This window comes from Propithecus coquereli, unplaced genomic scaffold, assembly GCF_000956105.1.
Source record: "Propithecus coquereli isolate 6110/MARCELLA unplaced genomic scaffold, Pcoq_1.0 Scaffold163, whole genome shotgun sequence".
Classification (NCBI taxonomy): Eukaryota; Metazoa; Chordata; class Mammalia; order Primates; family Indriidae; genus Propithecus; species Propithecus coquereli.
Window position 1 is genome coordinate 2,926,375 of NW_012140858.1, and position 20,012 is coordinate 2,946,386.

At 48.0% G+C, this 20,012-nt stretch overlaps 1 protein-coding gene across 1 annotated transcript; it reads left to right on the forward strand.

Moving 5' to 3' along the window:
• Positions 1–10,545: 10,545 nt before the first annotated feature.
• Positions 10,546–19,424, forward strand: SLC31A2 (solute carrier family 31 (copper transporter), member 2). The gene is made up of 4 exons (XM_012641143.1): positions 10,546–10,651; positions 14,962–15,028; positions 17,917–18,106; positions 19,170–19,424. The coding sequence occupies exons 1-4, from the start codon at positions 10,646–10,648 to the stop codon at positions 19,336–19,338; spliced, it is 432 nt and encodes a 143-aa protein (XP_012496597.1). The 5' UTR covers positions 10,546–10,645; the 3' UTR covers positions 19,339–19,424.
• The last annotated feature ends 588 nt before the right edge of the window (positions 19,425–20,012 follow it).

Here is a 20,012-nt window from a genome sequence, read left to right on the forward strand (position 1 = left end):
AGGGAGGAGGGGACGGGTATTTGTATACACAAGGAGTGCAATGCGCACCACCCGAAGGATGGACATATTTGAAACACGGACTTGGCGGGGGGGACTAAGGGCAACGTACGTAACCTAAACATCTGTACCCCCATAATATGCTGAAATAAAAGAAAAAAAAAAAGAAAATGCATTTTCCCCAGAACCCCACTTATTCACACGCTTTGTTCTGTGTATGGTTCCATAGGTCAGTGGTATGTGTGTGAGTATATAGCTATCTGTCTATCTAGATATGTATGTGTGTATGTATATAGCTTTCCATCTATCTATCTATCTATCTATCTATCCAGTCAATCTAGTAAGCTAGTGTTGATTGAGCACCTAGCGTATACCTGGAAACATGTAAAGGTAGTGGATTGGGAATACAGAAATAAATAAGACACAGGCCCATTCTGGAAGAGCCCACAATGGCATATAGAAAGTTAAGGATCACTAAGGTAAGAATGAGGAAAAATCACCCAAAAATGTTCTCAAAAAGTATCCACAAGAAAGTGCAGTGTCCTAAGAGTGAGGGAAACAGCCTTGAAATGAGATTCATAGGCAGAGAAAGGGCAGCATGCAAATTAAGGGAACAGCTTTTTTTTCATCCAGCCAACATTTAATCCTCACTTCTTGAGCACCTTGATATGTCTCCTAAGGAAGGCTCTTTCACTTAGCCTAAGAGGGGTCCTCCAGAATCAGAGTTCTTGAGGTTTGTCCTTCACCAGCTGTATACCCTACAGCAAGCTACTTAGCCTCTCTAAAGAGATGGGGATCATCATGGTACCTACATCATCAGTTATTGTGGCAATGAGAAAAAATAATCCACATGAAGTGGGTAGCCACAGAATTAGGCACACAGCAAATGTGTAATAACTGTTAGATACTATTATTGTTATTCTTGTCCTTAATATATGTCAGAAATTCAAGCAGGCCCTGGAAATTGAGAAGAAAACTCTATGTTCCAGTAGCAGAGACAAAGAAGTTGACAGATCATTACAATATTATGTGCTAATGACTTGGACAAAGAAGGAAATTTAGAGATTCTGCGCTACAGATTACATTTATTCCTACAGAGGCCCAGAACAGGAAAATGACTTTTTGAAGTTTTCAGAGTAATAGCACAGTCTGGAGTCAGGCCTCCTGAGTCTCAGTCCGAGGGCACATCCACTACAGTTTATCCCTCTAAAGGAAAGGGCTGTGTACTCTTCTTGCTCTTTTGAGTTCTCTAGAGCTCTCATTGTGGCTCTCCAGAACAGCACTCTCTCAGTTCCTGGAGAGGCAGGTTAGGTGATCTCTTTATCTAGAACTTGCACTCAACTTATTTATACAGAAGCAACTCTAGGATGCTTTCTGGAAGCTGACAGCCCCATCTTCCCCTCTGCAAAGCATACAGAGGTCTACAGATGGAAATAGTCTGTAAAGAATGGTGTCTCAGAGCATGAAGAAATGGGAGCAGACTATTCAAGAGCTGATATGAAAGTAAGAACCCAGACAGACCGGCCTCAGGTCTAGACAGACACATCATAACCAATCCTGGCTCTAGCTGGAAGCAGTGCCAGCCCTGGGGTTTGCCAAATAAGGGACTGAGGATGTGGCTTGTCCATTAACCCCGCAGCATTCATGCCCCAGATTTGCTTCCCAGGGGCTTTCTCACGGCCGGAGGGTCCACCCATTTCTCCTGTCCTCCTTCGTTTGAAGTACCACACTCACACACACTCAGAAAAACACCTTTTATTATCAGAGCAGAAGCAGCTTCTCCCTACCTGTGTCCCCCAAGGCGATTGTGTCAGAACCAGGTGGTTTGTGTAGCATAGGCTTCCTTCCTCCCGAGACTCAGGCATAGGAAGGGGGGGTCTTCCTACAGTTGCCTCACCTATTGGTTGAACTGTATGGAATTGCCATTTTTGCAGGTCAAAAACACTCGAATATCAGCCATTTCATCTGGTCAGATGAATATTTTATCACGCTTCAAGAGACAGGGTAAATAAGGACATTTTCCAGTTGCGTCCTTCCCCCAGTACCAAATGATCATTTCATTTATGATACATTAGGAGCCAAAATGTACATGGTAGACAAGTGGATATCACAAGACGCTCTTGTCTGACCTGTTTTAAGTTTACTAGTTTGTTTCTTTCTTATCAACAGAGAAAAACCTGCTGTAGAGGAAAATTTCCATACACAAGCTGCAACCTGCTTTGCCAGATCTTTCCCTAAGATTAGGAAATAGTGTACAGTCAGGATCACATTGAGATTTTCAGGGCCACACTAAGGACTCTGAATGCAGCAGGGACCCTACACAGGGACAGAGAGAGGGCGTCCATTCATATCTTCTTTTCTGGCAATGCAGGGCCAAGACTCTCGATAAGCACTCACTGTAAAAAAGCATTTGTGTGACGGGTGCAATGCACACTATCTGGGTGATGGGCACACTTACAACTTTGACTCAAGCAGTACAAAAGCAATTCACATAATCAAAACATTTGTACATCCGTAATATGCTAAAATCTTTTGTAAAAAGGCATTGTTTGTATACCCATATTCATTGCAGCACTATTCACAATAGCCAAAAGGTGGAAGCAACCCAAGTGTTCATCTTCACAGGTGAGAGCAAAGATAAGTCAAGATCAAACATTCTTCCACTCCCCCCAGGAACATCTACATAATTGATGCTTCCTTCACTCCCTTTTTCTAACACTCACCGTATCTTATGTAAAATGTAGATTTTCCTGGGCTCTCACAAGTCTGTAACCAGTTTGTCTCATTACCCCTTTCCTGCCTTTTTTTCCCCTTTCTGCCTACTCCCCTATAGATACTGAAAGTTCCAAATTTGCCCTTACAAAAACAGCCACAGAATTGTCTGTGGTTTGCATTTTTCTCAGTGTGTCCTCCACTTTGGCTTAATAAATCTCCATTGATTGAGATCTTTGTCTCAGTCACTTATTTTGGGTTGACAAATGGAATATTATTCAGCCTTAAAAAGAAAGGAAATTCTGACACATGGATGATCTACAACATCGATGAACTTTAAGGGCATTATGCTAAGTGAAATAAGGCAGTCACAGAAGGACAAATACTTTGTGATTCCACTTATGAGGTATCTAGAGTCATCGAACTCACAGAGACAGACAGTAGAAGGGTGGTTGCCAGGGGCTGGGGGAAAAAGGAATAGGGAGTTGTATAAAGTTTCAGTTTTGCAAGATGAAGAGAATTCTGGAGATTGGTTGCACAATATGAATAGAATATAATTAACAATACTAAATCGTACCCTTAAACTGGTTAAGATGGTAAATTTATGTTACGTGTATTTTGCCACAAGTTTTTTAAAAAGGCATCTGCCGTCATCAGCTGGATGGGATGTGGACAACTCTGTTTTTCAAACCTGCTTACCCTGCAAATGGGGGACAGTCTGAGGGGCTGGCCTTCAGAGCTCGGTGCAGCTTTGGTGGGAACATTTCTCAGCCACTCAGTTTTCCTGCAGGAGGCATTGTGCAGGGCCTGGGGGTCCTTGGCAGCTGGCGGGGACAACCTCACAGCAGGTGTGGAAGGAGCCCTCAAGAGAACTCAGGCAGGGACACTGTGCCTGTGAATTCTCAGGGGTGTCAGCCTCCTTGACCCTGGCTTCAACAACGAAAGGATCCACACAGAACTTACCTTCCCAGGGAAGCTAAATCAAACCATTCTTTCCTTTCTCAGCTGTCTACGGTTCTGCTGTTTGCTCTGGTATGGCTGAAGGCCCTTGCAGACAGGAGGAAAGTTATAAATGTTGATGCTACCTATCACAGGCTGAATAATGGCCCTAAAAAATATCCAGGTCCTATTTCCTGGAACCTGTGAATGTCATCTCATACAGCAGAAGAGACTTTGCACATGTGATTAAATTAAGGATCTTGAGATAATCCTGGATTATTAGGGTGGTTCCTAGATGTACTCACAAGGATCTTTAAAGGAGGAGGCAGAAGGAGATTGGATACAGAAGAGAGAAGGTGTATTAGTCCATTTTGCACTGCTACAAAGGAAATACCTGAGACTGGGTAATTTGTAAAGAAAAGAGGTTTATTTGGTTCACAGCTCCGCAGGCTGTACCAGAGGCATAGCACCAGCACCTACTTCTGGTGAAGGCTTCAATCAAGGTGGAAGGAGCAGGAGACCAGGTGTGTCAGGTGGTAGGAGAAGGCGTAAGAGTGGGAGGAGGTGATGCTAGGCTCCTTTAAACAACCAGCTCTTTGTGAACTAACAAAGCCAAGAACTCACTCGTTATCACGAGGGCACGAAGCCATTCATGACGGATCCGCCCTCATGATCCGCCCTCATGACTCAAACACCTCCCACCAGGCCCCACCTCCGACGCTGGCGATGGAATTTCTACATGAGATTTGGAAGGGCCAAACATCCAAGCTCTATCAGAAGCCAATGTGAAATTTGAAGATGCTGCACCATTGCTGGCTTGGAAGATGGAAGAAAGCCCCCCCAAGCCAAAGAGTGCAAGGAATACAGCTCCAGAATCTGGAAAGGACAAAGACAAGAGAACAAACTCTCCCCTAAAGCCTCTGGACCTCTGGAAGGAGTAGTCCTGCTGACACATTGATTTCATCCCAGTGAAACTGATTTCAAACCTCTGACCTCCAAATCATGAGATAATAAATACACATTGTTTTAAGCCACCAGTTTATGGTAATTGGTTACAGCAGCCATAAGAAGCTAACATTTTGCCCCCAACCCAACCACTAAGGCAGGCAGGCTGGCCCATGTCCTCCCATATTCCAGCAGGCTTTGGAACCACCAGAGGAGGATGGATGGGGAGTCCAGACTCCCAGGAACAGAAGCACTTAGGTGCACCCTGCATTCCTTGGGGCTCTCTCCTGGAAGCTGGGGTGTGCAGCATGGGGAGTTCCCCAGAAAGGAAAGGAGGACCGGCATAGTCCTGGCTCCCTGAGAACTAGGAAACATGCAATAGGAACCCTGAGGAGCTGCCCTCTGAGTGCTCAGCCACAGGATGGCAGGGTTGTGTTCAGGATAAAAGAAAACCATCAGGATCCTGGTGGTGGCAGAGCCAGTGCAGAAGGATGTCTCATGCAGCAAGAGACTCAGGCTCTGACCTTCATTTTTAGGAAGAGCAGCACCCAGAACCAACACTCCGGGCCTCTGACAGGGGCAGAGTCTCCAGGTTTGAAGATATGAACGATTGACCATATGTGTCTCCTCCATGCTTGTTCCATGATGCCACTCTGTGAGTCCTCTCTGGGACCCCCGCACCACAATCCTGTCACAACTGCCAGTTCGTGAGCACCCCTGTGTGCTCCACGCTAAGGTGACTATCCCTGTGGACTCTTCTGAGTAACCTCATTGCTTTTCTTCGTTGATCCTTGTGAATCTTTTCCTCATTTATTTTGTATTTTGTTTTCCTCTCTTGACTGTCTCTCTGTGAGCTGCCTCAAAGCCTTTGTGTGGAGGTAGGATACAAATGGTCAATTTAAAAAAAACAAAACTTCGGAAAAAGGAAATGTTAGACACTCCCCACCCCTGGCCTCATCTTACCTCCACTAAATGAACTCAAAGGATGAAGAAGAAATCTGCTGGATTATAAGTGTTCTGGTTCTCTATTGATGCTTAGCAGATTACCTTCGAATTTAGTTTAAAACACCGATTTTGTTTTGCTAAAGATATTGTGGCATGGGGATTTGGGAAGGACTTGTCTGGACAGTTCCTGCTGGGAGTCCCTCATGTCATTTCACTAAGATGTCAGCTGAGGCTGCATCTTCTGCAGGCTCAACCGGGCTGGACGTCCAAGATGGCACCACTCACAGGGTAGCAATTCACGCCGGCTGACCGCTGGGAGATCCATCAGGCTCTCAACGGCAGCGCCTCCCTGCAGCCTCTCTTTGTGGCTTGGGCTTCCTCACAACATGGTGGCCTCAGAGAATTCAAAGGTTTTATATTTGGCAGCTCAGAGCTCTGAAGGTGAAAGACCTAATGTACAAGGTGAAAACTGCATTGCCCTTTTAAAAAAATAACTTTATTGAGATATAATTTATAACTCTAAAACTCCCCCTTTTAAAGTGTACGATTTTAGTATAGTACGACCATCACCACTGTCTAATTTCAGAACATTTCATCACTCAGACCTGCTCCCCCCATATCCATTACTAGTCACTTCCTATTTCTGCATTCCTCCAGCCCCTGGAAAACAATGGTCTACTTTCTGCCTCTATAGATTTACCTACTCTACACATTTTATATACAAGCAATCATATATTATAACGCATGGCCTTTTGTTACTGACTTCTTTCACTTAACATATGTTTTCCAGATTCATCTGTGTTGTAGCGTGTATCAGTACTTCATTCATTTTTATGTGGGAATAATATTCGATTGTATGAATGGTGCCTGATTTTTTTAAATTGTTGTAAAACACACATAACGTGAAATTTATTATCTCAACCCTTTTTAAGTGTACAGTTTTTTTTCTTTTTCCAGCAAAAGGAAATGAGCCATGACAAATGTACGGTTTAGTAGTGTTAAGTGCATTCACGTTGTTGTGCAACCAGTCTCCACAACTGTTTCCATCTGGCACAATTGCATTGCCTTTTATGTCCTAGCCTCAGATGCTGTGTAGCATCACTTTTGCTGGATTTACTGGTTGTAAGTTGATCAGTAAGGTTGGCCTAGTGGCCTCCCATCCCAGAGATGGAGGAATGTCAAAGAATTTGTAGTTTTAAAACCACCACACAGGTGAAGCATGGGGTCTCAAGGTCCTGTCTGGGGTTATTCCAGGAAGTGTCTAAGAAACATTTGGGCAAAATGTCCAGCCCTCTCCAGGGCCAGGGGCTGCCCCTTTTCTCACTGTAGTTGGGGGCTCCTCTTGCATCCTAGTCTGAGGCTAGTCTGAGCCATGCGAGTCTGAGGCTGCCACAGCTGCTCACAGCCCTCTGGAATTGGCCACAGTGCTGGGCTGGGGCAAGTTGGGTGGCATGGAGCTGTCACTGACTCATGGTAGATCCTGAGTGAGTCCCACTCCCTCTCTAGGGTGGTCACCTCTTTCTGGTCCCAGCATTGCTGCAAGGATCCGAGGAGACAGCAAGAGCCTTTGCAAATAGAAGGAAAGTGGCTACAGGGGAAATTGTCAATGTAGACCCAGCTGGATGTCGACACAAGAGGAAACAGGCCCATCTAACTGCCTTCGGTGAGCAGTGAAAGACATTCAAGGCCCAGGAAGTGACAAGGGAGAGGGCAGAGGACAGGATATCTGCCAGGATCTTGTCCCTGACCTGCCTCGCTTCTGCATAAATTTTCCTAAGACCTCACGACTTAAGGCTGGGGCTTCTGAAGAAGTCCTCTCCCCCTTTTTTAGCCCCTTCTAAATGGATTGATTGTTTCTTTGGATGACTGGTTGTTTCTCTCCCCCTGGTCTGAGCTTATGAGACAGGGCTATGCTTGGGTTTGCTATCTTTGTCCCAGGCTGCAAGGCCTCTGGGTGTTTCTGCTGCTCCTTCCCCACACCAAGCATAGGACATGGTGTACTCTGTCCTGTCTGCTGAGCCTCACCCTGCCCCATTCCTTCTGGGGCCTCTCCTGGTGACCCTGCCCAAAGCTGGCCCAGGCCCATTGCTCTAGGACCCTCAGTTCTTGCTCCCTCCTCTAGGTTCAGGTATCTCAGGTGGGGGCAGCAGGGTAGGGGGAAGCTGCTCTTCCTCCTGCTTCTCCGTAATTTATCTTCTCATTTTCCCCAAAACCACCCCAAACTGGCCACAACGCTTATGGGGAAAAAAAACCATCATGTCTCAGAGGCTGCTTCTATTTCTGCCACTTCCCTCCTCTGAAGCAATGAAGCATGGAATGGCTGCCTACTTGGCTTCAGTCATTCATTCGACCAATATTCATGACAATCTACTATGTGCCATGCACTGTTTTAGAGAGTAAGGATGCATTCCTGAACAAAAACACAGAAATCCCTGTTCTCGGTGAGCTGCCATTTGAATGGAGAGGAAGGAATAATGAATAAATGTATTATTAATAACTAGCATGCTACAAGGTGATACCTACTACAGGGAAAAATAAAGCAGAGTAAGTGGGACCAGGGACACAAGGAAGATTGCAGTGTTAAATGGGGAGGTCAGGGTGGCCTCACTAGGAGAGCGACATTTGGGAAAGAAAAGGAAAAAAATGCAGGGAGAAAAACATATTAAAAACCCTTTGGTGGTTCCTCCTTGTTTGAGAATAAATTCCTGACTTTAAACATGGCCTTTGGGTTGTTGGTGGCCTGGCTCCTGCTTTCTCCCACCTTAGCAGCAGAAAGTCCGCTAATCACGGTCCTGCACACACACATACCCACTGTCCCGACACTCTGGCCAACCTTGGATGTGCACACTCTCCCTGTGCCACACACATTGGATACATAATACTACTCATAGCCTAAATGTAAAATAACATGGTAACATGTAGCAGGACATGGGAGGCTAGCTGAATGGAGCTGCATGGAAAACACGCGAAAGTCCTGGCCCTAAAGCGTTTGACTCCACCTTCAAGCCCACTTACAACTGCAGATCAGCAGCATGTGAAGGGGCAGTTACAGGTCATCCATTCCATCCCTCACTGTACAGATGGGGAAACTGGGGCCCAGAGAGGGGCAGTGGCATCTTTGGGGTCACACAGCCACAGAAAGGCCTGATATCCTGCAGGAATTACATTTTGTGCATGTGGTTTTTCTGTAAGACTTCAAGTTCCTCTATTGAACTTCGTTCAGAAGGAGAAATGACTGGTCGGATTTCCCCTCCACCAACTGACTACGAGCTCGGCACCCAGGTTAAAGGGCCCCTCGATGATCTCTATGACAACCCAAGGCAAGCACCATCATTCTTAACTAGGGATTCTGTTCCAGGGGCTCTGCGTATGTGCTGGAAAGTCAATGACAGACTCTCTGTTGTTCCATGAGAGGAGGGGAGTCCACAGGCTGTCAAAACACAAAATCTGGAAAGAATCTCTTGCCATGGACTGAGGCTAGGGCAGCTGTGGTGTGATTTTATGAGCTAGGATCCTATGGTCTGCACCAAGTTCTCTGCCTAGCGGGTAGAGGAGGGGGCTCTCCGGTGGCTCAGAAAGAAACGGGCACTTAAAGTCCTCTTAGGGCTGAGTGTTGCAACCAAAACACCCATGAGGAAGTTAGAACTAAGTGTGAAGGTCATCAGATTGTGACAAAGCCAACGAAAACAGTCAAATGAATAAGGCTGTGTTGCAAAGGAGCTCCAGCTTGTGCAGAGGTCGAATCTTCTCACTCCTGCTTTCCGGTTAAGGTCCAGAGAGGAGAGAAAGCACATCCAAATCCCCAAACCCCTCCCCAGCTCTTGGCAGCCAGATGCTTCAAGGACGTGCTTAACCTTTCTCCCACTGCTTCCCAACCACCTGGCACATCCAGGACCGCAGCCCTCCCTCCCGACCTCGACCCACCACGGTGGCTGTGCCCGTGTTCTCTCCCTGAGGCTGCCCCAATCTGTGACTGCTCACTAACCCCCGTTAGTTTTCAGATTGAGGCTCTCAGAAGCCGTGTGAGCTTGAGGAGTTGGCTTGACCTTTGGCAGACAGCTTCCTTTCGTAGGAAGGAAATCTTTGCCATTAATGATGACAATGGCTACCATTTATCAAGCAAGCTCCCGCTGCCAGGTTTTATGCCGAGAATTTAACACGTATGTTTTCACTGACACCTTACAATACTCCTATGACATAGGTTCTATTATTATTTTTCTTTTACTGACCAGGAAACTGAGGCTCAGAATGGAAAAGCTATTTGCCTAAGGTCCCAAAGCCAATGGCTCTGAATTTGAACTAAGGTTGGCTCCAGGCTCAGTGTGTATCCTAACACTGTCCCTAGTAGAGTTTCTTTGAGGAGCTCCTTTACTTATAGGATGATTGGCAAAGGGTTACTAAATAGATTCAAGAATTAAAAACTGTTAAAAGTCCCTCCAAAATACTTCCCCCCAAAAAACTGGATCAATGAAAGGGATTGGCAATACAGGAAAATGCAAATACCAGTAAGAAAAAAAGTTTACTACCCTTTCAATCAAAGAAAAACAAATTAAAATTACAACATTATATTGCTCTTTGCTTACCAGATTGGAAAAGATTTTTTTGAAATAGAAAAAGAAAAAAATGTAATTATCTTTTAATGACTACATTAAAAGTCTGGGGCATATTTGATTTAATTTCCTCCAAATTTGTTGCTATTATGTCCATAGGATGGACTTTTCAATTTTCAACTCAACCTGTGCTAAGCGCGGCGTGATTTATTGCAAAGAGCAATAAACATTGTTATGATTGCTTGACGAAGTCAAGCGCAAAACAGTAAGGGACAAGACCGACACAGCAGGCGCCCCCGTTTGCTTGCGACCCGGGAGACGCGGCGCCGCGGGCGGCGAGGACCTGGCTGGGCGAGTGGGTCCCGGCCAGGGTGCGCGCCCGAGGCCGCCGGGGTGGGGCGCGCGTGGGGACCACAACTCCCAGGCGCCCGCGCGCCGCCTGCCGGGCCATGTGATCCGCGCGGCCCGGGTCGCGATCGCGGCGGCTGCGGGAGACACTCGGCGCGAGGAGACCCGAGCAGGCGGAGGCGTCCCTGCGCTCGCCCCGCGCACTCACCATGGCGGTAAATCCCGGTCGCCACGGGGAGGAGGGGACGCGGGTGGGCAACGGGGGCGGGGTCCCCTGGAGCAACCTCCCGGGGCACCTGGAGAACCTCGCCGCGGCTGGCGCAGGGTTGGTGAGGGGGTGTGTGGCTGCAGGTAGAGCTTGCGGTGGCTTTGGGGTTTTCTTTTTGTTTGTCTCTCCTGCCGGGAGCCACTGCAGCTAGCCGAGCAGTTCCTGAGCACCTGCCGTGGCGCGGCGTGAGAGTGGGGGCCGCGGTGGGTGAAGACAGCCGAGTCCCCAGCCCTGAGCTCTGGCCGGCACCCGGGGGACGGGGCGCCAGTGACTTGGTGAGATGCCAGGAAGGCTTCCACGAAGAGGAAAGCCCCAATTTGAGCACACACCCCTTGCCTCTGCCCTGCCCTTGGCAAGAAGTCTGATTCTTTTGGGAATAAAACACACCCAGCTACTTTCCATCCTCCCTGAGCTTTGAGTCGGAAAATAGCTCTCGGGCAAGCTGTTTTTCTGGTTTTTTTCACCTGGGCTGGAGAGAATCACAGCCTGCAAGACTCTTTGGACCCTAAAGAAGTCATGTCGTTTTCTTCATCCCCATGAAGAATGTCATCGAATTTAAGATACAGGAAGCTTAGAAAGGCCCCTCAGTCAGATGCCCACCCCCACCTCCTGCCGGTCCTCTAAAAGGGGAAATAGATGGGAAGCTTTGAAAAAGTTCCGAAGCCAGGCAGCCTAGCGCCCGGACCTTAATCTTCTGAACTCTGGTTTATAAATGAGGGGGCTTTTCTCAAAGTGTAAGTAACTCCCAGTGAGAAGATGAAGAAGAAAATAAGTCCCTGGGATTGCTGCCTCCTTCCCCACGGCCCGCCCCCACCCCACCCTGAATCAAGCACGGAGAAGTTAAACTGCCAGAGGCGGGGATTCATCCCAAATGGGAAAACAAGATTGGGGCCTGCCCTTCGAATATCTGACCACAAAGCCTTTTAATTGAATATCTGACCACAAAGTCCCGTAACTGAAAACTGCAGCCCGAAGTCAAGTCTTTCCTCAGGTCTGAGTGTGCTGATTTGAGTCTTTTCCTCTAGCAAAAAGGCCAGAGTAGGGAAGTCTGAGAGACTAAGAGACTCTTTGCCCCTCCAGGTTGTCAACTCCCTATGAGGTGGAACCAGATGGTGTCTGTGGGCACTTCCAGCTCTGAGCACACTGCTCAGTCCCTCTTCCCCGGCTCCTTCCTGCCCCTCTGGCTTCACAACTGTCCTAGCCATGTGGCCCCTGGCCAGGTCAGGTGTCTCTCCGATGGCTTGCCCCCCAGCACCCCCCAGGGGACCTACACCTGTTGTAATTACCCGTTTGCTTGTCTGCCTCCCCTCATAGAGGATAGCTCCCTCAGGGCCAAGGACGTGTCCCACTCATCTCTGTACCTCCAGGGTCTGCGCATCCCTAGCACAACAAAAGGAAGTCTTGGTTTAATTCATTTTACTGTCCCGTGGGTGTTCAGGTCTACAGCAAAAGGCGTCTGGGCTGTTTGGGTTCCCTGACATAGCTGGCCCAGGCCCAAGGATGATAGACGGAAACCAGTCATGGAGCCTCCCTTATGGATTAATTACCCGCTGGGACATTCCATTCATGCCAGCTGCTTTACCAGGTGGACTCAGGGAAGGGGTAATGGGTGCAGCCCTCTGACCTGGCAGAGAGGGTGCCAGAGCTTCTGCTGCAGATGAATGAGTGCCACTCCAGGGTAAATGGAGCTTCGCAGGATTATTCATGTCTGTTTGTTTTTGTGTATCAGTCTCTTCTGAACATTTTGCCACGTCAACAGATATTCTTTGTGGAATCCTAACAGGAGATATCTCTGGGTAGTAGGACTCCATGATTTGTTTACTTTCTTTTTGGTACTGTTTTAGCTTTTTCCACTGACCAAGTACCACTTTCATATTAGGGAGATAAAAAGCTACTTCTATTTTTAAATTTTTCAACATGATTTTTAAGTGCCTAAATTTCCATTTTGAGGCTCTAACATAATTTATGTGACCAGTCCCTACTGGTTGGCAGGAGAGTATCATGGTTCAGATGATCTCTCAAAGTGTGGCCTCATAGACCTCTGCCCTAGGAACACCCACGGTGCTTGTTGGGCATAATAAGGTTTGAGAACCAGCACAGACTTTCCAGAAAGATCTCTAGCTCTGGGTACCTGATCACCGAGTGACCTTGGGCAGATAAGTGGGCTTTTCTGTGCCTTCCTTGTTAATTGAAAGGGGTTGATAATTGTAGGTACCTGCAGTGATGTCATGGGAGTGACGCAGATAAAAGGTGGAAGGTGAGCACGGTGCAAGCACATGCAGGCCCTGAGAAGACGCAGTAGCGGCGTGGCTGTTCCGTTCAATCAGATGGTTTTACATTTCTTTCTCTATCCTGCAGATCCAGGGTCCTCGGTGAACTTGGCCACCACAGGTGGTGGGCGGGGAAGGGTGGTGACACAAGTCAGACCCCTTTGAGAACCAAAAGGCATGTTTGCTGAGTGCAGGATATAAAACAGCCAGGTTATTTCCAGGTCTCCACCAGACCCAAACCCAAAGACACTGCAGTGTCCAAGTCTGAACTCAGGAATCGAGGAGATACATGGATGAGGTCCCCTACCTAACCCAGAAACAGCCAACCCAAGGCACGCTCATTTTGTTTTCGTTTTTCTTTTTCTTTTTCCTTTTTTTTTTTGTCTTGCTCTGTTGCCCAGGTAGAGTGCAGTGGCATCAACAACCTCAAACTCCTGGGCTCAAGAGATCCTACTGCCTAACCCTCCTGACTAGCTGGGACTATAGGCGTGCGCCACTATGCCTTGCTAATTTTCTGGTTTTTGTAGAGATAGAGTCTTGCTCTTGCTTAGGCTGGTCTCAAACTCTGTGGCCTCAAGCAATCCTCCTACCTCAGCCTCCCAAAGTGCTAGGGTTATAGGCATGAGCCACTGTACTTGGCCTCATTTTTTTTCTTTTACGGAGTTTCAGGGTAGGAGTGGAGCTAAAGCTGGAAGCCTGTGTGTACCATGTTAACAGGGAACATGTGAAAGTGAGGCCAAACTAGGTGAAAGGGTTCCTAGAGTTCTGTCTCCATTTTACAGATGAGGAGACTGAGGTCCACAGGGGGATTTATGTGTGTCAGCAGCTCAGGTCATGCAGCTGGTTCCTGGCAGAGCTGGGAGGCAAATCCAAGCAGTGCAGCTTCAGAAACTGTATCCCTAACCACTAGGCTTTGCTGCTTCTGTTCCAGCCGTAACAAACTGAACTGAGCCTCAGAATCCCCTGAAAGGGCTGGTTAAAATCTTGTGTCATCCCTCCCCCCTGTGGCTCTGCCCCTGGATTCTGATGTAGGGGTCTGAGGAGGCCCAGGAATCTGCATTTTTAATAAGGCCCTGGAGTCTAAGGAGACCTACTGTTGTCCCTCTTCACTGAGCCACTTGCTAGAGTGGCGCTGATGACTGGCCCGTGGTCTCCCAGTGATTCCCCTGGAACTGACTCTTGCAGATCCAGCTATAACAGCATCGCTCATCTGCACCGTGTCTCACTGTCTCTGTCACGCAGAGGACTGTTGTGTCATTGAAATGAGATAATGTGTAACAAGCCCATGATGCCACCCTGAACACGGGGGAGCAGGCAGTCTTTGAGAAAGGCGTCAGACCGACACTGCATGGCCGCTGCTTCTACCTGCAGTCTTTCCTGTAAGGCTGCGAACTCATTGAGGCCAGAAACATTACCCTTTCTCCATAATGCTGGGCCCAGAACTGGGCTCAGCAAATGTGTACTGAATGAGTGGAGGGATGTGGAATACAGATTGAAGATGGCTGTCCCTGGGCCCCTCCATGATAAACTCGGCGAGATCTGCTTGGATTTTCCAGGACAAAGAGAACTCCAGGCTCTAACGACATTGCTCCCCTTGGGGGAGCCTGTCTCAGTGCTGGAGCAAAGTGGCTGGGGCACTGGGGTAAGAAGAGGCAATCAGGCTTGGAAGGCACAGAAGGGACATCCCCACATAGTCAGGGCACTGTCACATGCCGAGCCTGGTTGGGCCAGTGAGGATGGGCACTCCCTAAGCTTCACTTCCACATGGAGCAGGGCCAGCTCAATTACAGCACTGCTGCTGAGCTGCTTGGGCAAGTCCCTGCTCCTTATGGCCGCAGTTAGCCCTGATCACCTCTGGTGGCCCTTCCAGCACTGAAGTCCAGTGACTTCATTTTTCTGGGTTTCCAGAGGAAGTTGCTGGAGACAATTAATGACCACGATTTCCACTGCCCTAAGCCCCTGTGATGCAGGTTTCCTTCTCTTTCAGATGCATTTCATCTTCTCAGACAAGGTGGTGCTTCTGTTTGATTTCTGGAGTGTCCACAGTCCTGCAGGTAGGAATTGGGATGCTCAAACTTGCAGCTTGGAAAGCCTTATAGCACCAGGCAGTGGAGAACCTGGGTTCTCTTTATTCTCTGTGGGCATTTAAGTGAACATGACTCCCCTGGCATAAATGTTGAGCGGGAACTTTGCGTTTATAATTCCATTTGCAACCACTACCCTTCAGATTGCAAAGGGTTCCTTTATCTCACTGATTCTCGCAAAGGCTGAGAGAGAGAGGACAGGGAGGCAGGTTTTTCCTTTATTACAGGGGAAAGAACTGAAGCCCAAAGAGGGAAGAGACTTGTGCAGGGTCACACAGTGAGTAAGCATCGGAGACAGAACTGGGTCAAGGCCTCCTGATGCCACCTGTCTCCTCCCTCATCCAGGGTTCACTGTCTTGCACCAGCTCAGAAGCCCACAGCAGCTGCTGCAGATGAGACACCAATTTGAAAGGGAAGAGTATTCCTTTGACTTGAGAAGGCAGAGTTTGGCACTAATTCATGATGGAATTATTTTTCAACTTAAATAAATGCATCTTAAAAATAGACTGAAAATAGCCCAAATGCCCATCATTGCAGGTGGGGATCAAATAAACTATGGTCATCCCTACAATGGGTTACCATTTCTGATTATCCACTGCTGAGTAAATAGTGGCTTAAAACAACAACAGTCATTTTATTGTTCACTCTGTCAGAGGTTCTGTGAGTTGCTGGGGCTCAGCTAAGTGGTCCTCACTCAAGGTCTTGTGTAGGTATAGTCAGATGGTGGCTGGAACTAGAGTCATCTTGAAAAGTTCTCACTCTCATGGTTAGTGGTAGATACTGGTTATTAGCTAGGACCTCAGCTGGGGTTGCTGGCTGAACGTCTACACGTAGTGTCTCCTCTTGCCTGGGTTTCCTCGTGGCAGATGGCTAGATTGCAAGAACGAGTGTCCCAAGAGCACAATGCAGAAGTGCATGGGATTTTCAAGACCCAACTTTGGAAGCATTCCTTCCACCTTTATTGGTTGAAGTCACAGAGGTCTCCCTAGGCCAAAGGAGAGGGGACATGGACCCTACCACTTGATGGCAGGAGTGAGCATGTGGCGTGGGGTATATTGGGGTGGCTGTCTTTGGAAAATATAATCTATCTCAGATCCTATGAAGCCTCTGGAGGAAATAAGGTAGATGTGTGTGAGCTAAGGAGAAGGGATGGTGAAGTCAGATGCAGAAGAGTATGCACAGAGACGGTGCTGTCATTTAGACAAATAGAGGCTTTTGTGTACATTGAGTTAACAGAGGTTGATCTGGGGAGGAGAATTGGAGTCTGGGGTGAGAAGACAACTTATTTTTCATTATATACCTTTTTGCGCTGTTAGAATTTTTGCCATGTGCATGCAATTATCTATAAATCTATATTTTAAAAACCTGAATCTTTTGCACATGATTTCCTCCTGGGAGCCTGTAGAGGAAAAAAAATAACTTACTGTTTTTCCTTTTCTTATGCTCAACACACTTCTGTGATCAGATGTGTAGGTTTCCCCCACACCAACCAATTGTCTGATACCAGCTGGGTGTCCTACAATTCAATTCAAATATAACGCTAACTGGAGTTAGTGCAGACCCCACAGGCGGAGGGCACAGTCCCACCAGACTGCCCCCACTTCAGGCACCAGTAGAAAGTCCCAGTTTGTCTCCTGTACTTCTGACCAACCAGCTGTAAGTTGGGGTTTCCATGACCCCTTCCTTGGGTTTGATTATTTGCTTGAATACCTCACAAAACTCAGGGAAACACTTTACTTATGTATACCCATGTATTATAAGAATACAAATGAAGAGCCAGGTGGAAGAGATGGCTAGGGGAAGGGCGTGGAGCTTCCATGCCCTCTCTGGGCTTGCCACCCTCCAGGTACCGCCATGTGTTCAGCAACCTGCAAGCTCTCTGGGTTTATATGGAGGCTTCGTACACTGGCATGACTGATTGCATCTTTAGCCACTGGTGATCAACTCAACCCTCAGTCCTTCTCACCTCCCAGAGGTTGGGGGTGGTGCTGAAAGTTCCAACCCTCTAAGGACAAGGTTGGCTTCCTTGGCAACCAGCCCCGATCCAGAGGCCATCTGATCCAGAGGCCATCCATGAGCCCTAGCTACCAGTCATCTCATTAGCATACAAAGACGCATTTCAGAGTTTCCAAGGGTTCTAGGAGCTGGGTGCCAGGAAACCAGGGCAGAGACCAAATATATATTTCTTATGTCACAGAGCCCAATGAAATACTTTAGCCGAACCATTTATCATCCCTCCATTTGTGAAATAGAAGCCGCAGTTGGTAGTTAATTTTACACAGCAGCTCTAGTAAGCACTTAATGTTTTCTGTAAAAATAACTTACTGGGTATTTTTCCTATTATAAAAGTGATACACACTCACGAAAGAAACTTTAGGAAATTAGGCAAGAAGAAAATAAAACCACCTGTATCCTACTTTGCCGAGATGACTACCCTGTGCTGTATATCCTTCCTTCCGGACTCTGTGTCCCTACATGTAACTAGGACCTTGCTGTACTGATCCCTCAACAAGAAGTCGTGACTGACGTGTGCAGCCAGCTGGGGGAGTGGCTGGGGTGAGAGTATATGGCTTCTTCACCCTTAGCCCCTGGCTTTTCCAGGTGGCTTATCTTCCTGATCTCAAAGCCACATTCCAGTAGGCCAACCCTACTCAGAAAGGTCTGCAGGGGGAAAGAGACTGAAGAAGTTCTGAGCTCAGGGAGGGTTGGGAAGAAGATGCAAGAGAGAGGTCAACGGAGTGCACTCCACGGAATGGGTGGAGGTGCTCTTCGGCCAGCTGGGCCAGTCTCGGGGGAGGCGCCAGGAGGGAAGCGGTGCTGGCCTGGCCAGGTCTCTGCAACTCAGCCTCCTTTGACAGGCATAGCCCTTTCGGCGTTGGTGGTCCTGCTCCTCGCTGTGTTGTACGAAGGCATCAAGGTTGGCAAAGCCAAGCTGCTCCACCAGGTGCTGGTGAGCCTGCCCACCTCCATCAGCCAGCAGGTCATCGCAGAGACAGACTGGGATTCTGCAGGCTCAGATCCTCCCCCCGTCAGCAGAACCCACCGCAGGTACAAGCACTGGGTGTGGGGAGTGGGCAGAGTACTCACGTGCACCCTGAGAGGCAGTCTGGGTCCAGAGAGCATTAGCCCCGCTTCACAGAAAAGAAATCGAGGCCCAGGGAAGGACCAGGACTTGCCAAAGTGGTTATCTTTAGTCAAGTGAACCAGAGCTCAGGTCTCCTGATGCCCAGGCAAAAGCTCTCTCTGACCAGCTGCCTGCGAGGCTAAGAAGGCTTTCTTTAGGGAACTGTGATCTTTACAACCCTGGTGCAGGCCTCTGTCTAGCATCAGTGGTGGCCACCTAGCCTCCCCCCAAATCTCCCAGTTTCCTTAACTCACTAAGTTTCCATACTGAGGAGGGAATCTGCAGCTGTCCTGAAGCAAGTGATAAAAAACTGCTGTTAGCGATGTATCCTGTGTGGTGGGAGGAGGGAGGCACCTTCTCGCTCCTCCCTTCTCCTCTCCTTTCCTTTTCCTCTCCTCCCTTCCCACTCTGATCAGGCAGACATTTAAGGTCCCCCTTCTGCCCTCTGTCCAGTCCCAGCCTCACTCGTGCTTAATGAGCCTGCCTCCTGCATCACCAGCCACCCTACATGGGTGTCCCAAATCTTCACAACCCCCCTGCAAAGCAATTATTCTTATTCCTGTTTTACTAATAAGGAAATTTAAGTTCAGAGAGGTTAAGACATTTGTGCTAGGCCCCATTTAATAAGTGGCCTAGGAATAGGAATTGATTTGTCACCAAAGTCTATGCTCCTTCCATTGTCATACTGCCTCCCACAGTAGATTCAGCGGGGAAACCTGCCTTACTGATGATGATTTTCTCTTCTCTCTCATCAGACGGGATAGATTATATATCCCATCATTTTCCCTTTTGCCTAGGATGCTAGGAAGCTCAGAACTAAATGTGGTGGAGATATGTCTCTTTAAAAAGAAAGCTCTCCTGGGTTAAGCATACGAGTTATAATATAATAAATAAGCTGGTCCTGTAACCCAATGGCTTTCTACCCCTGATACCAACTCCCAGCTTCAGCTCATTACCAGCATTAACTTGATTCTTCTTTTTATCTAGGTGGTATTTGTGTCACTTTGGCCAGTCTCTAATCCATGTCATCCAAGTGGTCATTGGCTACTTCATAATGTTGGCTGTAATGTCCTACAACACCTGGATTTTCCTTGGTGTGGTCCTGGGCTCTGCTCTGGGCTACTACCTGGCGTACCCGCTTCTCCGCATGGTTTAGCTGGCAAGGGATGTGCAGGCACTGAGGCTAGAGGAAGCTGAGGTCCGTTCCAGACACTGTACTTCCAGCTGCTTTTTTATTTTTGAGACAGAGTCTCACTCTGTCACCCAGGCTAGAGTGCACTGGCGTCATCATAGCTCACGGCAACCTCAAACTCCTGGGCTCAAGTGATCCTCCTGCCTCAGCCTCCCAAGTAGCTGGGACTACATGTGCATGCACCATGCCCAGCTAATTTTTCTATTTTTTTAGTAGAGACGGGGTCTCACTCTTGCTCAGGCTGGTCTTGAACTCCTGACCCCAAGTGATCCTCCCACCTCTGCCTCCCAGAGTGCTAGGATTATAGGTGTGAGCCACTGCGCCTGGCCTCCAGCTGCTTTTTCTTCTGATGTCTATTCCTCCACCTTATTCCCAACCCCTGGAAACTTTGAACTGAAGCCAGCACTTGCTTTCTGAGATCAGAGGCCATTGGGGCGACCTCTCTCCTCAACCAGCCTGCATAGGGCCCAGGCCCCATCTCGTGCCTTAAGAAGGCTGCTGTGACCAAAGGGAGAATGGAGAGAACATAAATGGGGGACAGGGTTGCTGAGCCCATGACAACGCATCTCTATGACTTAAAACTTACGAATTTCCAAAGATCTTCAAGACAGGGAGATGGATTCTGAGCGATGACGGGC